This window comes from Podarcis vaucheri (assembly GCF_965113315.1).
Source record: "Podarcis vaucheri genome assembly, chromosome: 8".
In the NCBI taxonomy this organism is placed as follows: Eukaryota; Metazoa; Chordata; class Lepidosauria; order Squamata; family Lacertidae; genus Podarcis; species Podarcis vaucheri.
This window is the reverse complement of record NC_138766.1, coordinates 4,393,912-4,413,689: the sequence shown is the minus strand read 5'-3', so window position 1 is coordinate 4,413,689 and position 19,778 is coordinate 4,393,912. Positions and strand designations below refer to the sequence as shown.

General features: G+C 43.2%; 1 protein-coding gene across 5 annotated transcripts in view; it reads left to right on the top strand.

Moving 5' to 3' along the window:
* Window positions 1–19,778, top strand: part of RIN2 (Ras and Rab interactor 2) — a 73,220-nt gene that overhangs the window by 31,415 nt on the left and 22,027 nt on the right. For all 5 annotated transcript variants that reach the window (XM_082234288.1, XM_082234290.1, XM_082234289.1 and 2 more), the window contains 3 exons: window positions 10–82; window positions 1,855–1,946; window positions 5,450–6,580. In XM_082234288.1, coding sequence (XP_082090414.1) covers window positions 10–82; window positions 1,855–1,946; window positions 5,450–6,580 — 1,296 coding nt within the window. The remainder of the gene's footprint in view (window positions 1–9; window positions 83–1,854; window positions 1,947–5,449; window positions 6,581–19,778) is intronic.

Below are 19,778 nucleotides of genomic sequence, written 5' to 3'. Positions count from 1 at the left end.
GCTTTGCAGCCTTTTCATTAGAAGGCTCTGGAATAAGTTTTGCTGATTTGTTCAGGCTCATAGCTTTCTACTGTATTAGCAGGTAAGGATGAATTTTCGTGGACTAGCCTTACACTGAGATTGTTGTTGCCCTTTAATATTTTTCTCAAAAAACATACAAGTTTGAAGAATCTTTGTAGAGCCTACCCAGCAGCTGTGAGAAAGGGAGTGGAAAACATCTGTCTCTTGTTGTCTGGTGTCCAACTGCCATTCTGCTTTCTCTCTTCCCAAAACAGACCCCATCGTTGGTGATTCCACCTCGTCATTTTTGAAGTGAATGTATTGAATGCTGAATTTACCTCTGTGCTTCTTCCGTCCACTATCCCTTTTGCAGGGGTGGCCAGCCCCGTTTCGCCCCCTCTGCGCCCCACCCACCCCACTTTTGTCGCACGCCAGAATGCTCTCCACTCTCAGCATGCCTGCTCGCCCAGGGGTGAGGAAGAAGAGCGGCAATGCTGCGTGCCAGAACACGCCTTGCTGAACTCAGTGAGAGAGGGCAGCGTTCTGCAAGGCAGGGGTAGCGGTGAGACTGATAAGACACTAGCTCTTGCACTTCCACCGCCTGAGGCGGGTGCTTCACCCAGCCTCATCGGTGGGCTGCCCCTCACTTTCATGTCATTTCTATTGGATTTTAAACAATCTAATAAATAGAAAGGTCCTATTTATTTTATTCTTTTGCACTTTATATATAATTATCGACTTTACAAGGACTTAATTGTGCACACACCCAAACCCCACTTAATTTTTTCAATGTCTACTTGAGTAGAAAGTTGAGAAAATTCTGAAGATAAGGAGCATCTAAACCGTCCCCCTCCCCAGTGATGGGGTGTAAATGAATTGGTTTCACATTCTTGCCTCCCCTTATCACTAGTGACAAAATCCTACTGCAAAAAATCTCATTGAAGATCAGTCTTCATCATGAAGCAGTGTGGACTGCCCTAGCACAATTATTAGAGGGCCTCAGATTTGGACAAGTGCTTTCCTTGGATCGACAGAAGCTGTTCAGTCCAAGTTCCTAAGGCAATTTTTTTTCTGTCCCATCCTGTGTTCCAAATGCTTCTTTGCTCCTGGTGGCTAATCTTCCCTCTGTTGAATTACGGATTTGGCACAGGACATTTAATTATTGGCTTTGGGTTAATTTAACCCCCACCAGTCTTCCATCCCTAGTATTGCAAGACCGTCATGAGAGCACTTGGACTAAAATCATCATCCAAAAGCTTTATTCCTCTGGTTTATCACCACAACAGTTATTAACATTGGGCTTCTGCAAGGCAAAGGATTTAATAAGCCAATGCCTATATGACACTGAAGGACAGAATAACCTGGCCACCATAAGGAAATTTTGTCCGTGGTGTGATTATTTCCTACCTAGTCTTCTGTACACATTGGCACCCTACTTGCAAAATTCAACAGTTCCAAAACACAGACGTGCTTTCACTTGTGCAAGTTTGAAAATGCTGCCTTCAGCTGTTCTTCAGGATCGATTTCAAAAAAATTCTTGAGCTTTTTAGGGGGGAAATTCTCTTCTTTACCCACTTACCCCAATGCCGCAGCAAAAAAATAAACGGCCGCCTTATGCTCTCAATCTCCGCCATGCAGCACTGAGCTTCATGCCAAGGAACGACACCGCAACGCTGCAAAAGTCTCAAAATGCACAAAGGAGGTGCCAGAACTCATTGAGTACCCCCTGTGGGAAAAGCACTGGATGGCAATCTACTAAAGGAAATCTACTTATCTGGGATCACTGCATGTATAACAGGAGAGACCCCAAAGTATGAAGCTAGCTAACACTACAATTTTTTATCTCCAAATCAGGGATGTCTTGCCGTTCACCTTGAAGTTGCCTCATTCTATTGCAACAGCAGCAACAGAGGCAGATCTTGAACAGGTGGCTCAGCTAGGACTGAGTAAGTATGTCTGTTGATTTAAGTGAATTTTGCTCCACCAAGCAGAGAGTGTTCAAAAGCAAAAGTAGATTCTTTTCAGCAGTCTTCTGTAACATTCCATCAACATGAAGACAACCAGTTACTGCTTAGGTTTGCAAGCTGGGACAGCTTTAAAGGGACATTGGCAGTGCTCTTGGTTGGAAGTCTGGTGACTATACCTCAAGAGGTTGGGTTTTGCCCAAGATCCTCCAGATGCTAACCTATATCCTTTGACCACTATGCTGCTCTTTCCTAGCAATAAGTGGACCTCAAGCCAGCATGCAGTGAGTAATAAATTTCTCTTCCCCTGGCTGATATTCTGAGCTCTAGCATGCCACTATTTGGTTTGGTTTGTTTCTCATGTGGTGCCTGTCCTTCCTCCAAGGGAGGCTGTCCCTGTCTGTCTGTCTCACCTTCCGTCTCCCCATGACTCAAAATCATCATAGAAGGCTCCCTGAAGAAATAGCTCTAGTCTGCACAGGAGCCAGCTCCACAGACTTATTTTTATGTTTCATTCCTGTTGAGTTACTAAACAAACACTGCAAATGGGGAAGGAAATCCCCTTTGGAAAGCAGACTTTTAAAAAGAGGGTGATATGAGAGAGAGAAAAGTAAGGCAAGAGGAATTGGGGAAATTAGGGAGGATATGATTCTGAGTGATTTTTTTAATTTTATTAAGTGATTTCTATGCTGCACTATACCAGAAATGGTCACAGGATGGTTAACAAAAAATAGATAATATAAAAAATGATACATAATAAATAAACAAAATGTTAAAATAGTTCTAATATGTAGCACAATTAAAAACATAATAAAAATGAAAGGCTGGGGGAAACATTGGGTTTTTACCCAACAATGAAAAGTTGGGGTGAGACACACCTCAGTGTGGAGGTCATTCTACAGAAACAAAGTGATTGTGTTTAAATTTATATGATGTGAAAAATATTTAAGCATAAAGAAATACATTCCATTGATGATTGATTGAGGAGACTTAGTCATGATCATTGGCTGATTAAGGGAAAATTGTTTCTCTCTGTTTTTAGGTGAAAAGTGGAATTTGTTGTTTGCTGGAAAGCTGAGATGAAATCCCTGCCTTCCACTAACAAGAATTTGGCTATAAAAACATGTAGACCAGATCACCCGTAAATGGGAGTAAACACAATTCCAAATGTACAGACAGGGTGCAGTCTAGATGATTACATGATATGCCATAGTATTAGTGACACACACAATGTACTTACTCATGCAGGATGAGGGATGACAAGAGTTTTATAAAATAATCCATGGTTTGGATAAAAAATGAGAGGATTTTTCGCCATCCCTCATAATACTAAAGTTGGTGGCACTGATGTTCCTAAGTCAGACAGAAATTGAGTTCTCTGTGCAATATATACAGTATGATGGAATTTTTGTGGTGATGGCTAAGGGGCTTAGATAAATTTATGGAAAGTAGAACTGTCACCTGCTATTAGCCCCTGGACCTAAATAGAATGATTCTGTGTTTCTGGATGGCATTTGCAGGAGAGCAAGTTACTGCTTTCACGCCTTGCTTGTGGGTTTCCCCAAAGGCATATAGTTGACCGCTAGGAGGAAAGGGATAAACGGAACTAGATGTGATATTTATCTTATTCCACAGGATTGTGCTTAATGTGTTTAGCCCTCCGAAAATTGGAGCCATTTTTGAATGCCATAAACTGAAATACGGGATTCCTTTTGAAACTGCCAACTCAGCATCCCCTCTGACTGGTAGCCTGAATTATTATATTTCCCAGCTACCTGATGCCGGAGCCTTAACTTGGCCATTCTGCCACAGAGCGATTGCCCCTTCCCAAAGAGAGATTATAATTTTCCAAAGAGGTTCATATTTATAACTCTGATGCAAATCTTGTATAGCTCCCAGGATTTTAGTTGGACCAATACTTGAGTAAGTTACAACACCTAGGAATGTGGTCTGTTTATGTAACTAAGACATGCGGTTTCATTCAGCATATGTACACTTTTAATGCCTTTTTCATATATCTTGGCTCACTCACATGTGTACCTTCACAATGCAATTGGAGGATATGATTGGTCCAGGCTGAGGAATTGATAAGAAAAGAGCCTTCATTCTGTTTCTTTCCAGTTATGTGTGGAGCCCTTTCAAAAGAGTCTTCCATATAAAGGTTCAAAATCCCTCTGGGGTGAGATGGATTTCCAAAGCAACTTTGATGGAAAAGTTGTATGACTTGACTTGTAACAATAAATTTCTTTTTAGATTAGTGGCCAGACTGAGGTGGGACTGCAGAATTTATGGTTTGGCTCTCTTGCGGGTTCCCCTCCCCCCACAAAATGGGTAAAATCAGCCCTGTAGTAAGATCTGAATAGCACTGCAAGATGGCGTGGAGGCAGTTTAACCCTTCCCTTGCTGTGCTATTTTTGCAATTTGAATGTGCACCTAAGCACACCCCAAGATGTTGTTCGCCCTGTGAGATATCAACATATCACAGGTGCCAAGCAAGTTTCTGTATGCCCCCCCCCACCAAGGCAGACATCTTTGGAAAGAAAGAAATAATTCAGATTAGAAAATGGCATTGAGCTTCCTTCACCAAGGCCAGACCTCTTATCTGATGGGGGGGGGCGCTGCTGTGGCTGCTTTTACTTTTGACGGGGGAAATCTATGGGAGAGCTAATTGCAGATCCTTTAACATCCCACCTTATGTGCTCTTTATGGACAGACAGATCAAAGGAAAGTTTGGGAATTTAACCCACAGCTTAATTTAAAGCCACAATCTCAATTCATATTAAGGAAGCAAATCAATTGGTGTGATGTCTAAACTGACAAACCATAGGCACAGCTGTTTTTTGCTTCTTGAGGCCCCTGCATCTAGAAATGAAAGCAGACATGCAGCTGTAAGGCAGGGGCCGCCTGCTCATTTGAAGTGCTTTGGAGTGATGTCTGAATTAACTCACCAAGAGAGGAGAAGGTCTGTGTAGAAGGCTGCTTCTTAGTAGTGCTGCCATCACTGGTATAAGCAAAGATAACCTGCCATGTTATATTCAAGCCCAAGCACTTAGGGGTCTTTCTTCAGAAGCCCCCCTCCCCCCATGTACTTTAAGAAACTTAGTTTTGGGAAACATAGGCAGGTCTGCCATGAGGCAAAGTCAGGTGGTAAACTTTGGCAGCAGATTTGGGCCAAAGAGGTAAACAGACAAGTCTGACCAAGGGACTGGCAGAAAGTTACTTTGCAGAGACGCTGCTCAAGTGAACTGTGGCTTGTACAGGAGAGCTGCCAGGTCATCTGTGCTGTGTGTGCACATGTGTGTTGCAGAGGGGAAGAAGGAGGTGCCATTTGGATTTCCCACCTCAGTGCCCAAAATGTCTTGGGTCTGCCCTTTACAGAAAGTCAAAGAACTATTTGCTTGAGCACAAATGTTGTTGAGCAGAGTGTTCTGATCACTTGCTATATAATATTGGCATTCTTACACTAACCAAATAATTACTTTCAGATTTTTGGAGTTCTCCAGCTAACAACAGACTGCAAAATCCTTCACTCGTCCAGAAGCCTCTGCCTTCAGAGAGCATAAATAAAGGCTCCCAGCAGCTCTGCCTCATAAATGGAGTTCATTCTATAAGAACCAGAACGCCTTCGGAGCTGGAATGCAGCCAGACCAATGGAGCCTTGTGTTTTATTAATCCTCTCTTCTTGAAAGTGCATAGCCAGGATGTCAGTGGAAATTTGAAAAGACAGTGCCCAAGAACTCAAGATGTGAACTGCCCAGAGAGGGCTCGTTCCCCTCCACCTCGGCCACCCCCACCTTCTATTCATAGCCTTGTTGCAAGCCCTCAGCTGTCCCGGAATATAAACCAGGCAAGTCTGCCAGAAACTGCTGACCACAACAAAAACTGGAACTTGGATTTGCTGCAGAAGACTCCTGCTCCTGTCCCACCTCCTCGCCTGAAGAAGAAGGCGCTCTCTTTAGAAGCAGAGAGCAGTGCAAAAAGCTCGGCTGTAATTAGACCGAGCCATAACTCAGTGCATGGCTCAGAAGCTGCTCACATTCCAGGTGGAGCCCCGCCTCAGCAGAACTTTGCAGAGAGCAAAAAGAGCTTAGCTGCACACTCTGAGTCACAAGTACAGTGGAATGGAGGCAGACAGAGACTAAGCGACATGAGCCTCTCCACATCCTCCTCTGACTCGCTTGACTTTGATCGGAGCATGCCGCTCTTTCCCTACGATGGGGATACTAACAGCAGCCTGGAAGAGTATGAGGGGGAAAGCGACCAGGAGAGCATGGCACCACCCTTGAAGCCTAAAAAGAAAAGGACTAGCTCCTTTGTGCTTCCCAAAATTGTTAAATCCCAGCTGCGGAAAGTGAGCGGAGTTTTCAGCTCCTTCATGACCCCAGAGAAGAGGATGATCAAGAAAATAGCAGAGATGTCTCGAGATAAGCGCACCTATTTTGGGTGCCTCGTTCAGGATTACGTAAGCTTCCTGCAGGAGAACAAGGAGTGCCATGTTTCCAGCACAGACATGCTTCAGACTATTCGGCAGTTTATGACCCAAGTCAAGAGCTACTTGTCTCAGAGTTCTGAACTGGATCCTCCAATTGAGTCCCTGATTCCAGAAGACCAAATAGGTAAGCAAGTGTCTGGTCTGTTTGCCTCTCCTCACCTGTCAAAAGTGAAAACGTGCTGTCCTTGTAGTTGCAGTTTCCATACTTGTTGGAAAGGGCCAGGTCTTCTGTTAATGCTCAGAGTTCCAGTTGCTTCTCCTAGTTAAAATCCCGTATACTTCAAAACAAAACAAAGTTTGCATGAAACAAGTGCTTTTTTTTCTGGGGGTACTCAAGTGAAGCAGGTAGAGGGCCTTCTCAGTAGTGGCACCCTCTCTGTGGAATGCCTTGCCTTCAGGTGTCAAGGATATAAAGAACTACACAACTTTTAGAAGACATCTGAAGGCAGCCCTTTATTGGGAAGTTTTTAATGTTTGGTGTTTTATTATGTTTTTATATAAGCTGTAAGTCACCCAGAGTGACTGGGGAAACCCAGCCAGATGGGTGGGGTAGAAATAATAAAATTATTGGTATTGTTATCATTATTATGCAGTACCGGCACCATCCGCCCCGCCCCCCCGAAGAAAAGCACTGGTTACAAATGTGACACTTACCGTCACAACTTCATGGCAAGTCCCGGCACCTTTTCTTCTAGAAGAAAAGCACTTCATGAAATACATGATTTATTCAATACAACACCATCAGTTTCACAAGGTAGCCTAAGTAAAAGTCAGGACCCTGCCCTAGACTTGGCAGGGGCACAGAGGGAAAAATAGAGCAATGCATTTGCACATGCTTTTTTCCAGAAAGAAATGCAATATACTCAAAGCTGACGTTTGATCTTAAAGGATTAAGACTGCAGTCCTGTGCACACTTACTGTATTTTTTGCACCATAACACTCACCTTTTTCCTCCTAGAAAGTAAGGGGAAATGTCTGTGGAAATAGAAAGTAAGGGGAAATGAAGGGAATGCCTACGGGTGGCATGCTTACGGATTTCCCTCCTCTAAAAACTACGTGCGTGTTATGGTCGCGTGCGTGTTATAGAGCGAAAAATACCTGGAAGCAAGCCCCACTGAACACAGTAGGAGTCATCTCCAAGTGAATACAGTATTGTGCTGCACAGTTGCAACCCTATGTGTCTGTAAACATGTGTGAGATGAGGTTGCGTGGCTTATTTACAGTCACTTAAAATCAAGCATCTTCTAAACACAGATATTTAATATCTTTCCGTTTTCCATGTAGCATCTTATGTTCTTGCTTTTGTACTGCAGGACAGCAACACATTATTATTTATTTCTTTAAAATATTTCTTCTTTTTTAAAAAAATGATATTTTTTAAAGTTTCAAAAAAAAGATTACATAAATAAAAAGAGAAAAAAAGAAAAAGAAATAAAAAGGAAAAAAAATACAAAATACAGAAAAAAGATAAAAAACACTTAAAAAACACATCAATCTTTCCATGCCTTACATTTCATTTCCTTGCTTCCCTGACCTCCTCACACCTCCCTTTTTTGTATTCCAGTTCTGTTAGTTAATTCAGCAATTCCTTTCCCTCTTTGTTTTTGTCTTAATCCTTTAACTTAATATATTATAACTTTGGATTTTCACCTGTTAACAATCCATTTTTACATACACCTTTATAACATTACTGCTAAAACCTCTTAACTTCATTCTGACATCATTCTAACATTCATTAATTTTGCAGTATTTCTGTAAATACCGTATTTTTCACACCATAGGACGCACTGGACAATAGGACGCACTTTGTTTTAGAGGGGGGAGAACAAGAAAAAAAATTCTCCCCCTCTCTGCCCAGCGCCCCAGCGGCAGGAGGCGCTGCACAGAGAGGGGGAGAACTTTCCCCCTCTTGTTTTCCCTCTCTAAAACAAGGTGCCGTTTAAGGTGCGTTCAGGCGGCTACCTTGGAAGCCTGGAGAGCGAGAGGGGTCGGTGTGCACTGACCCCTCTCGCTCTCCAGGCTTCAGGTTCCTTTCGACCTGCTCTTTGGGGCTGGCGGGGGGAAGCCCACCACCAGCCCCAAAGAGCAGGTCAGGGAGCAGCGGAAAGGCGCAGCGGAGAGGCTCCTGCCATAGCTGGGCGTCACCTCTCCAGCCGGGAGAGGGTCGCGGGGGGCTGCTTTAGCCCCGCGCGCGCACTCTCCCGGCTGGAGAGGTGAGACGGGGCTGTAGAGGTTCCTGCCATAGCCGCGCGTCACCTCTCCAGCCGGGAGAGGGTTGCGGGGCTATGGCGTCTTCGCTCCATAGGACGCGCACACATTTCCCCTTCATTTTTGAAGGGGAAAAAGTGCGTCCTATAGAGCGGTAGTCTTTAAATTTCTTCCAATCTTCTTCCACCGACTCTTCTCCCTGGTCTCAGATTCTGCCAGTCATTTCCGCCAATTCCATGTAGTCCATCACCTTCATCTGCCATTCTTCCAGAGTGGGTAAATCTTGTGTCTTCCAATACTTTGCAATAAGTATTCTTGCTGCTGTTGTGGCATACATAAAGAAAGTTCTGTCCTTCTTTGGCACAAATTGACCGACCATGCCCAGGAGAAAGGCCTCTGGTTTCTTCAGGAAGGTATATTTATATACCTTTTTCATTTCGTTATAGATCATCTCCCAGAAAGCCTTAATCCTTGGGCGTGTCCACCAAAGGTGGAAAAATGTACCTTCCGTTTCTTTACATTTCCAACATTTATTATCGGGCAATTCTTTAAAATATTTCTTAACCATCACCATTTACTTATACACTGCCCATCCAACTGCTTTTCTATTTATTTTTTTCCAGCAGTGCACAGAAATCAACAAGTCAGTAAAAGCAGCAGAACAATAAATAATTAAGATCTTCTAGAAAGACTTAAAGCAGAAGCAGATGAAAATTTAAGCAATACCATAAAATTCCAAAGCGTAAGCTATTTGTTCACCAAAGTATTTAATGGTTTTAATTTTGTCTCCTGAATGGTAAAAGGCTTTGGGCCTCTTTTACTTGTGGGGGAATGGCATTCTACAGATTGGGTGCCATCACTGAAAAAAAGGCTCTCCCCTCACTTTCTTCTTGTCAAGGGCACCTGGAGCTCAGTTCCAGAACTTAAACGGGACCATTTCTTATGCAAGTCTAAGATTCATACGGAAGAGAGAAGAGGGTTTCCTCAGATCCTGTTTGCTCTGTGTTGCATATATAAGCATTTTAGAAAGACAGAGGGGGTGTGGTATGAAAATGCAGGTTAGTTCCTTAAGATATTGTTTCTGCCCATCTTTATGTGCCTTCGGTGTTATAGGTATTTAAACAACCAAAACAAGAACACTGAAAGCTATTTTCCTGATGTACCTCCCTCAGGCAAAATACTTTCCATGTGAGCTCATTTCATCGAACTGCTTTCCTCCCCATTGACTTGGTGTTCTCATATGCTGTTGGGTATCCAGCATAGGAATTTGTATTCAGTGCTAGCTGATAACCATTCCCAAAGAAAGTAGTTAAGTGTTTTTGTACTGAAACTTTGGCATGCCCTGAATCGAGTAGCTATTTCCATAAGTATGACTCATTGTAGATCTAGTGTAAAGGGGATATGTTGCCAATGAAATAACATCCTGTGATTATTTTTTCTCCCGAAACTCAAGATAGTCTAGTGGCTTTCTATGATACTATACTGTATATCAAAGATTTTGCAGTGCTCTAAAACTTTTAACCTTGCTTTTTAGCAGCATGCTCTTTTTACAAATCACAAAGAAATATCAGTTTTTTCTTGTGTTTGTTTGGACTTTTGCTGCTTCCCGCAAGGGCTTGGTTTAAACTATGTTGGTTTTGGTGGATTGTTAAAATGACAACTTTTTCACATGCTAATGACTATGTATGTGGAGGATCATTGTGCTTTAGCTTGGGTGAGTTGAGTTGAGCAACTGAGGGCCTGTGAGCAATCTCTCATTATGCAGAGTGGCAAGTTTTGGAGCAGTTTTGCTGCCTTCACCAGTCTTCAGATTTGCAAGTAACCACAACAGAGCAGAGGCATCAGATCTTGCTGATTTAAGCACAGAGCTTATGTGGCGGGTGGATTGAGTCATTCCAAACAGACAACAGAACAAACACCAGGCTAATACATTTTCTCCTCAATTTATTTCACCATTTCAATCTTAGCTTGGGCACAAAAATAAAAGTCAAAGCTAGAAAAACAATTGCATGCATTTATTTACAGGTTAAACTGTGGTATTTCATTTTCTTATTTGTTCCAGCTTTGCTTCTGGTGTTGTGATGCCTTCAGTACTAAGCTTGCTTCAAATAACCTCAAGATACCTGTTCCCTAGTAATGCAGGAAAAGATTTTAGGGTGAGACAAAATCGAAAAGTTTTAACTAGATGTCTGTTGTTTAATGTTTGGACAAAGAATGAGGAGCCTAATAGTAGTAATACTTTAATACTTAACACAGCTTGGTTTTTTTTTAGTGTACCATCTACTTCACATAAACTTTAGTTTCCCAGTCCCAGTAATGGCCAACCAGGTGACCCTGTGAAGCCCACAAACTGGACTCGAAGGCAGCCAGCCACTCTTGCCATTTACTATCTAAAGCAGTTGCTATACACAGACTTGGGAACTTGGGAACATCATAGCCCTTGATTGGCCCATCAGTTTGTCTGATGTCAAGCCACATTAACCAGTTGCCATTATGGAGCAGCAAATTCCTTTACAATTGCTTATGAAAAATTACTTATGAAGAATGCAAATAAGTCTTTACTGAGCAATAAATTTCTTTGGGACCCCTCTTCCCAAATCCCTATGTTATATTGTAGGAAGGGCACTCTTGAACAGGGGTGGTGAACCTATGGTCCTTTAGATGTTGAACTCCAACTCAGGCTAGTGAGTGTGGCTAGTAGTCAGGTCCTCCATGCTTGAAAAGGTCTTTTTGAACATGCTGCTCTTACCCTCATATCTTCAGATCTAAAATTGCAGGGTTCATAGCCAACTTGAGATGTCCCTACTCTAAGCCCCTATACTGCACCAGTCATTATTTTTCAGACAATATCTGGAGAGCCAGAAGTTTTTGCTTAATTCCACTGTGCACATCCATCCAGTAGATAAATAGGTACCTCTCCAGTGGGAAGGTAAACGGCGTTTCCATGCGCTGCTATGGTTCGCCAGAAGCGGCTTAGTCCTGCTGGCCACATGACCCGGAAGCTGTATACTGGCTCCCTCGGCCAATAAAGCGAGATGAGTGCCGCAACCCCAGAGTCGGCCACGACTGGACCTAATGGTCAGGGGTCCCTTTACCCTTTACCTTACTCCAGCTTGCACTGCTCCTGTGCCTAATCCACACACAAATGGCGGGAGTTGCAGTGGAAGCCTGCTTTCAGCCTGGAATAAAACTTTCCAGAGAATGCAAGGTGCTAATGTGAGCATGTGTCCTCATTCCAGCAGCCATTTAAAGCTGGTTTTGGAGGCCTACTTTGTGCAGATATGGCTGGTGATTTTGGCTGTGCTGCTTTTGTTGATAGTGTGAAGAGTAAGCCCTTAATTGTTTCTTTGCCTTCTCCTGTGCCAAGTAAAGTGAGTGTATGATGACGTATTGTCATACTGTCTTTCAGCAAGGTTTGGTTGAAAACTTTTCTTTATTCTAAAGCCTTCCCGAATTAGGCCATTTTATTCCTGCAACTTTCAATTATCATTAGTTTCCTGTTTTTAACAATGTTTTATGGTTTTTTGTTCTAGTTTTGTACACCGCTCAGGTATTTTTTGAATGTAGAGCAGTTTATACATTTGGAAATAAATAAATAAAACAAAACAGGATAATAATTCCTGGCTTCTTCAAATGTTAACAAACTAGTGCAATTGAAATTTGGTGCCCAGCATAGTACCAGCTAAAATGGCAGAGTAGAAAAGCAGGTCAGCTAAAATTAAATGAATGTTTCAAGCAGAAATGGAGTTTCATATTGTATTATTTTACTGCAAATTGTTTTAGTAATACAGCTGTTTAAGATATAACCATTACTTTTAAAATGATGTTTTAACTGTCTAAAAACACTTCAGTCAGTTGCCAGCCCTTTCTTCACATATATACAGTCACCAAGAATCACTCCAGGAGACACAAATATTACCTCAGAGCTGGCTTTGAGATGAGCCAGATGGTTTGATTTCCAAACAAAGTCCAAAAAATGTGTTTCAGCCTTTTACATTATTTTCAACCGCGCCATGTCTAGAGATGTAGCTTTTGCCTCTTTCTGATGGTACAAATCCACCAGGGAAATGAATAAACACCTTGGGTTGTCTGCAGCACTGCTACAGATTTCTCAGTGTGCAGCAGAGCTCCCCCTTCATCTCCCCTGCGGGCTCTGCCTGCACCCTCAAATTCTGCTCCAGAGAGTTGGGGGACCCTCGGAGCAGATTGCGGGGTGGGGAGGTGAGGAAGGAGAAACCTTGCTTTGCAAGTGGAGTGCTGCCCATGCAGTTATGGATACAACCCCTTTTTTTATTAAACAAAGGTGGTATATCGCTTAATCAGCTGATTAAATAGAACAGTATAAAATATTCATAAGAAAATACCAGTGAAATCAAACAAATAGAGATGTGAAATATATGAAATATGTATGAAATATAGCTAAACTGAACTATTTTGAAATTAATATACATAATTACATATCTGAGTATTATTATTATTATTATTATTATTTATTGAGTTTATATACCGCCCTATACCCAGAGGTCTTACTTAAACATAAAAAGTTTTCCTATTTCTCCCCATCACCACACCATAGTCTTTTACGAAATGTTCACCTCAGTTGCTTCTAAAATAAGTAACTCAACAGTGGATTGCGGTTAACTGACCTTTACGGCAAGATGTTACTGCCTGGCATAGAGAGCTGCTAGCAGAGAGCAGTGATGGGGAGCCGGTCTGATAAAAGATTATGTTATGAACAGCTCTGCTTTCAGGCTGTTTTCACATTGTTTTTCTTCATTTACTATGAGGGACTTGGGAAGGACCATAGTTCAGGGAGAGAGCACATACCATGCATACAAATGGCTCTGGGTTCATTTTCCAAGGTAGGGCTGAGAGGGACCTCTGTCTGAAACCCTGTAGAGCCCCTGCAGTAGGGCTGGGCGATGTCTGGCTTTCAACATTGTGATATATCACCAGCTGCATATCATGATATACAGTACTGATAAATCACAATGTCTGAAATAAGGAGGAAGTAAGGTGAGGAGGAAGCAGCAGCCGAGATACAACTCCCAGTCCTACAGCTGAGCAAGCCCCCATGCTCAGTGGCGTAGCGTGGGTTGTCAGCACCCGGGGCAAAGCAAGTAATTTGCGCCCCCTAACCCGTGGATTTGCGCCCCCTAACCCTAACCCCCAGATGTTGCGCCCGGTGCGGCCGGGCCCCCCTGCACCCCCCACGCTACGCCACTGCCCATGCTGGCTCACGTCAGCCAGAGCGGCGGGGGGTGTGCTTCCTTAAACTTCAGCATCAGTTAGCTTCACAAAACCATGCTTTCTTTGACTGCTTTCAGGCACACGCATGCACACAAGAGAGAGAAGGGAGGAAAGAGCGCCTGCTCATTCAACCCAGGAAGACGCAGAAACTCCAGCTGACTTCCTGGTGTTTTCCAGTATCATTATTTTTGCATAGCGCGCGCACAAACACATGACTCGCAATATATTGCCAGCTCATTTATTCTGAGAGGGTTATCACGATGTGGTCTTGAAACCAGTTTTGGACAATGTATCAATATATCACCCAGACATACCTTTCAGCTGTTCTCCCAGTTCCTTCATCTAAATTAGACTAACATTATTGCTGAAATATTTAGAAAGCGCAGAAGCACAAAATGCTCCAGCTTCTGAACCATTCACATGTTATCAGATCTCAGTGTCTTCCCAAAACAGAGCCTCCAAGATTTCCTTGGGGTATTTTAAGGCTGCCAAAAAGCCTGACCTCATTTCCGTCTCAGTGGACCACAAGCCTCAGTCAGCTTAAATGAAGGCTACGCTTTTCCCTGACTTAATAGTTTCTTTTATATGCAGGGATTTTAATTTTTTTTATTATTACTACTTTTCACAAGAAGGAGCAGTCAGATCATATCAGCTCCATCCACTGTCTGAAGCAATGCAACCAAGTGCACATTTATCATCTCAGTGTGAATTAGCTGATGCGTGCACATACATATGTACACAACTAAAGCCTTGCATGCTTGAAGTTGAGGAGAGGGAGATGTCTTGTAGAATAAGTTGCTTTCCCACCTCTTTTCACCCACTTCAGAGTTTGCATGTGCTATTCTGCAGACCACTTCAGATACCTGAAACTGTGTACTGGGATTTCTTGCAAGCAATATTCATCCTGCTCACCTACTCCCTCCATTCTGCCCAAACTCTTGCCTACATGCTGCCTGTGGCAGGCATACACTGCTGCTTCCCATCATACTTGCTCAGTGAACCAATAGGTGCACTATGCATGTACCCAAGCAATCGTGGGGATGCAATGCTTTCACTTCCTTTTGGTAACAGCACATCCTGCTCTATGGGGCCTGGTGACTTGGCAGCAATGCTAGTGGGTCCTCAGTGCTGCACAGTGCATGCATCACATTGCATGACAGATAAAAGAACATGCCCCCTTTTAAAGAAAACAAAATTATCTGATTGGCTTTCTAGCAAATAGCAGCTTTGTATGACGCGGGTGGCGCTGTGGGTTAAACCACAGAGCCTAGGACTTGCCAATCAGAAGGTCGGTGGTTCGAATCCCTGCGACAGGGTGAGCTCCCGTTGCTCGGTCCCTGCTCCTGCCAACCTAGCAGTTTGAAAGCACATCAAAGTGCAAGTAGATAAATAGGTACCTCTCCAGCGGGAAGGCAAATGGTGTTTCCATGTGCTGCTCTGCTTCGCCAGAAGCGACTTAGTCATGGTGGCCACATGAACTGGAAGCTGTACGCCTTCTCCCTCAGCCAATAAAGCGAGATGAGCACCGCAACCCCAGAGTCGGCCACGACTGGACCTAATGGTCAGGGGTCCCTTTACCTTTATGTTGCAGCAGTGGTGTCCTTTTGAATTTTTGCACACCAGACAGTCCCTCATGTGGTATTACTGTCAGGTGGGTCTGGCCGTATTCGCTTTTAGGAACCAACCTTCAATGGCTGTTCTTTACAGAGTATGCCTCAAGCAGACTCTGGGATAGCTGCTTACCAGAGTGAGTAACAGCTTTCCCCAGTTGGGAAATTAATGGTGATCTCCACCATTGCTGGCATCTTCTTCTCCCACCCCAACAGGCGTCATATGGCTGTTTCCATGCTGGCAGCTGGCAGTATAACCAAGTGTGGAGTTGAAATAAAAGAGAAAAGGCTAGGAGTAGCTAAGTCGGGTTTTCGGGGCAGGTGGGGGCAGAACCTGTTTTCTGCATCTTTCTAATACGTCTGCTTTAGGTATTGTGAAGGTCAACTGCCCAAAGTTACTTTTCATCTATTTTCATTGCTGAGGTAAACTCAGGCTGGTCTATTTATACATTTTCTAAATGTAGTGATATATTTCTGGCATGGCAGTCTTAAGAGAATTCATTCCTGGAAGAGCTAAAAGCACTCTGTTCTCATTGTACATTTGTGGAAGAAAACTTGACCTTCCCTCTTAAATCAATTGCTCTTGGTCAGGAACAATCTATTCATGATTGCCTACCTGCTCCCTTTTGTTAAAGTGTGGCTTATACTAAGTTTCTTTATTAAAAAGGGTGTGACCCAGCATCATTTAGATGCCTTCATGACACTAGCTGCTCCAGCCCCAACCCTGACTTTGATTCCCACCCCTCAGTCTATACTATCCAGTGTTGTTAGGGGTCTGTTGCCTCCCCATCCTGAAACTGTTCCCTACAAAGGAGTTATGGCTTCTTCCTCACAGCCTACAGCATGCCCAATGAGGACATGTAATTTGGCAGTTGACAATAATGTGTACAAATGGCCAAAAATGAATGAAAACACCCATACTTTAGACTTCTTTGATCTTCTAAAATCATGGCTGCTGTTCCTAAAGAAGAACCATTAAGCAGAACTTAACTGGTTGGTTAAGAAGCACTTAGATAAGGTAATGGGCTCTTGTCCAGTTAAGTTCAGTCCAAGGCGATTATGAGGTGCGGTGCTGATCTTGCTTTTCAGGTTGAAGGAGCTGGCGTTTGTCCACAGACAGCTTTCCGGTTCATGTGGCTAGCAGGACTAAACCACTTCAGGCATAATGGGACACAGAGACAAGTGCCAGAGCACACAGAAATGCCATTTACCTTCCCACCACAGCAGTACCTATTTATCTGTTTGTATTGGTATGCTTTCAAACTGCTAGGTTGGCAGAAACTGGGACAGAGCAACAGGAGCTTACCCCGCCGTGCGGATTCGAACCGCCAACCTTCTGATCAGCAAACCCAAGAAGCTCAGTGAGTTAGACCAGTGGTTCCCAATTAGCTAATTACTGAGGACCCCCAGTTTTTCAAAAGCCAAACCATGAACCCCCTGGTTTTGGAAATTTTGATAACTATGGTAGTTAACTGTGCAAAGCAAGTTTTTGAAGAAAATGTGGGGTGGCCCCTTAAAAGCAAAGGATTTTGGATATACAGTGGTACCTTGGGTTAAGTACTTAATTCGTTCTGGAGGTCCGTTCTTAACCTGAAACTGTTTTTAACCTGAGGTACCACTTTAGGGTCACGGGTGGCGCTGTGGGTAAAAGCCTCAGCGCCTAGGGCTTGCCGATCGAAAGGTTGGCGGTTCGAATCCCCGCGGTGGGGTGAGCTCCCGTTGTTCGGTCCCAGCGCCTGCCAACCTAGCAGTTCGAAAGCACCTCCAGGTGCAAGTAGATAAATAGGGACCGCTTACCAGCGGGAAGGTAAACGGCGTTTCCGTGTGCTGTGCTGGCTCGCCAGATGCAGCTTGTCACGCTGGCCACGTGACCCGGAAGTGTCTGCAGACAGTGCTGGCTCCCGGCCTATAGAGTGAGATGAGCGCACAACCCTAGAGTCTGGCAAGACTGGCCCGTACGGGCAGGGGTACCTTTACCTTTTTACCACTTTAGCTAATGGGGCTTCCTGCTGCTGCCGCACCGCCGGAGCATGATTTCTGTTCTTATCCTGAAGCAAAGTTCTTAACCTGAGGCACTATTTCTGGGTTAGTGGAGTCTGTAACCTGAAGCTTATGTAACCTGAAGCATATGTAACCTGAGGTACCACTGTACTAAAAATAGACCATAAAATTTGTGATATTACCACAAATTGCCTGTCCCCAGACAGTAGGAAAAATTTGTCTCCATTGCTCCACTAAAACTGAAATGTTTTTTGATCATTATTATTTTAAATGATTTAATTTGTAAGTTGCAATCCAAAGTGACTTATAACCAAACAAACAAAAAGATCCCACATGCATACATTAAAACCAAGGCAGTGTAGAAGGGGGGAAATACATTAAAACATCCTATCCAATAGGTGGGGAAACCAAGCAGGATATAGTGCATTTGAATAAGGTTCTAGGTGGGAAATCCACTGTGGCAGATGTTGACAATTGAGTGTCAAGAGTATGTGTAGAATGCTTTACTATTTTGTTTTTGATTTTGTAAAGCACTGTGATTACGAAGACCCTGCATGGGTCATGCCAGACGAATCTCATTTCTTTTTTTGATAGAGTTACAAACTTGGTGGATCAGTGGACGTAGTGTATTTTTAAAAATAGTTTTTTTGATTTCCAATATGTAACGAAAAGAGAGAGAGAGAAAATAATAAAAACAAAATCCCAAAATAAAATATGAATCCTACAGCAAATAATTAAATGGTTGTTCTGTGAGCACCAGATGAAACTCTTTTCTTTTTTCTTGTTGATAGAGTTGCAAGCTTGATGAATCAGAAAAATGCTATGGATGAAGTGCATCCAGATTTCAGTAAGGTTTTTGACATAGTCCCCTATGATATTCTTGTGGAGAAGTTGGTAGAATGTGGACTGGACAAGGTAACTGTTAGGTGGATTTGTAGCCGTTTGCCTGATAGAATCCAAAGTGTGCTCACTAATAGATCCTCACCTTCTTGGAGAAAAGTGACAAGTTAGGTGCCACAGGGTTCTGTCCTGGGCCTGTTATTGTTCAATGTCTATAAATGGTTTGGATGAAGGAATCAAGGGGATGCTCAGCAAATTTGCAAATGATACAAAACTGGGAGGAGCAGCCAATGCCACTTGGCATTGACCTTAACGTATTGGAGAACTGGGGCCAAACTAACAGCATGAATTTCACTTAGGCAGGAAGAACCAGATGCACAAATATAAGATGGGGAACACCTGGCTTGCCAGTAGAACATGTGTAAATGATCTACGGGTCCTAGTAGACCTCAAACTTCATAAGAGTCAAGAATGTGATGCAGCTGCAAAATAAGCTAATGCTCTTCTAGGCTGCATCAACATCTGGTCTATTGTCCTGCTCTATTGTGCATTGGCCACATCACACCTGGAGTCCTGTGTCCAGTTTAAGAAGGATAATGACAAGCTAGAATGTGTGCAGATGAGGGTGGCCAGGATGAACCAGGGTCTGGAAACCAAGCCTTATAAGGAATGGTTGAGGTATGTTTAGCCTGGTTAAGAGCAGACTGAGAGGAGATGTGATAGCCATCTTAGAATCATAGAATCATAGAGTTGGAAGAGACCACAAGGGCCATCGGGGGCCATCTTCAAATATCTAAAGGGCTGTCAGATGGAAGATGAAGCAAACTTGTTTTCTGCTGCTGTGGACCTGAATCAATGGATTCTGACTAAACACCAGGAAGACCTTTCTGACAGTAAGAGCTTAGGAAACGGTGGGTTCTCCTTCCTTGGAGGTTTTTAAGCAGAGGTTGGATGGCCATCTCTCAGGGATGTTTTAGCTGATATTCCTGCACTGCAGAAGGTTGGATTAGATAACCCTCAGAATCCCTCCCAGCTCTGTTAGTCTATAATACAGGAGCCCCTTTAATGGTAGCAGATCATGCAAGTATTTTTTGTTTTATTAAAATAATGTGCTGCTTTAAAAGATTGCAAAAGACTGTTTCAGTACAGGATGCAGATGGACATTCCTGGAGTCACAAGGAAACTGCTCACTCTATCAAAGCACTTCCTCTTTCCACTTTCAAATGGCTAAAACAGCTTTAATTAAGTCGGTCAACATAATTACAAATTATCTATGACAACTATTCTCATCTGCCTCGTTAGTTTCTGTCATAACATTGGAGAGAGGTATGTGGTGATTAAAAATACTTTGAGATTGTAAACCTAAACATACTACTTGAGACTTCCCAATAAACATAAAGAGTTTGTGGGTGC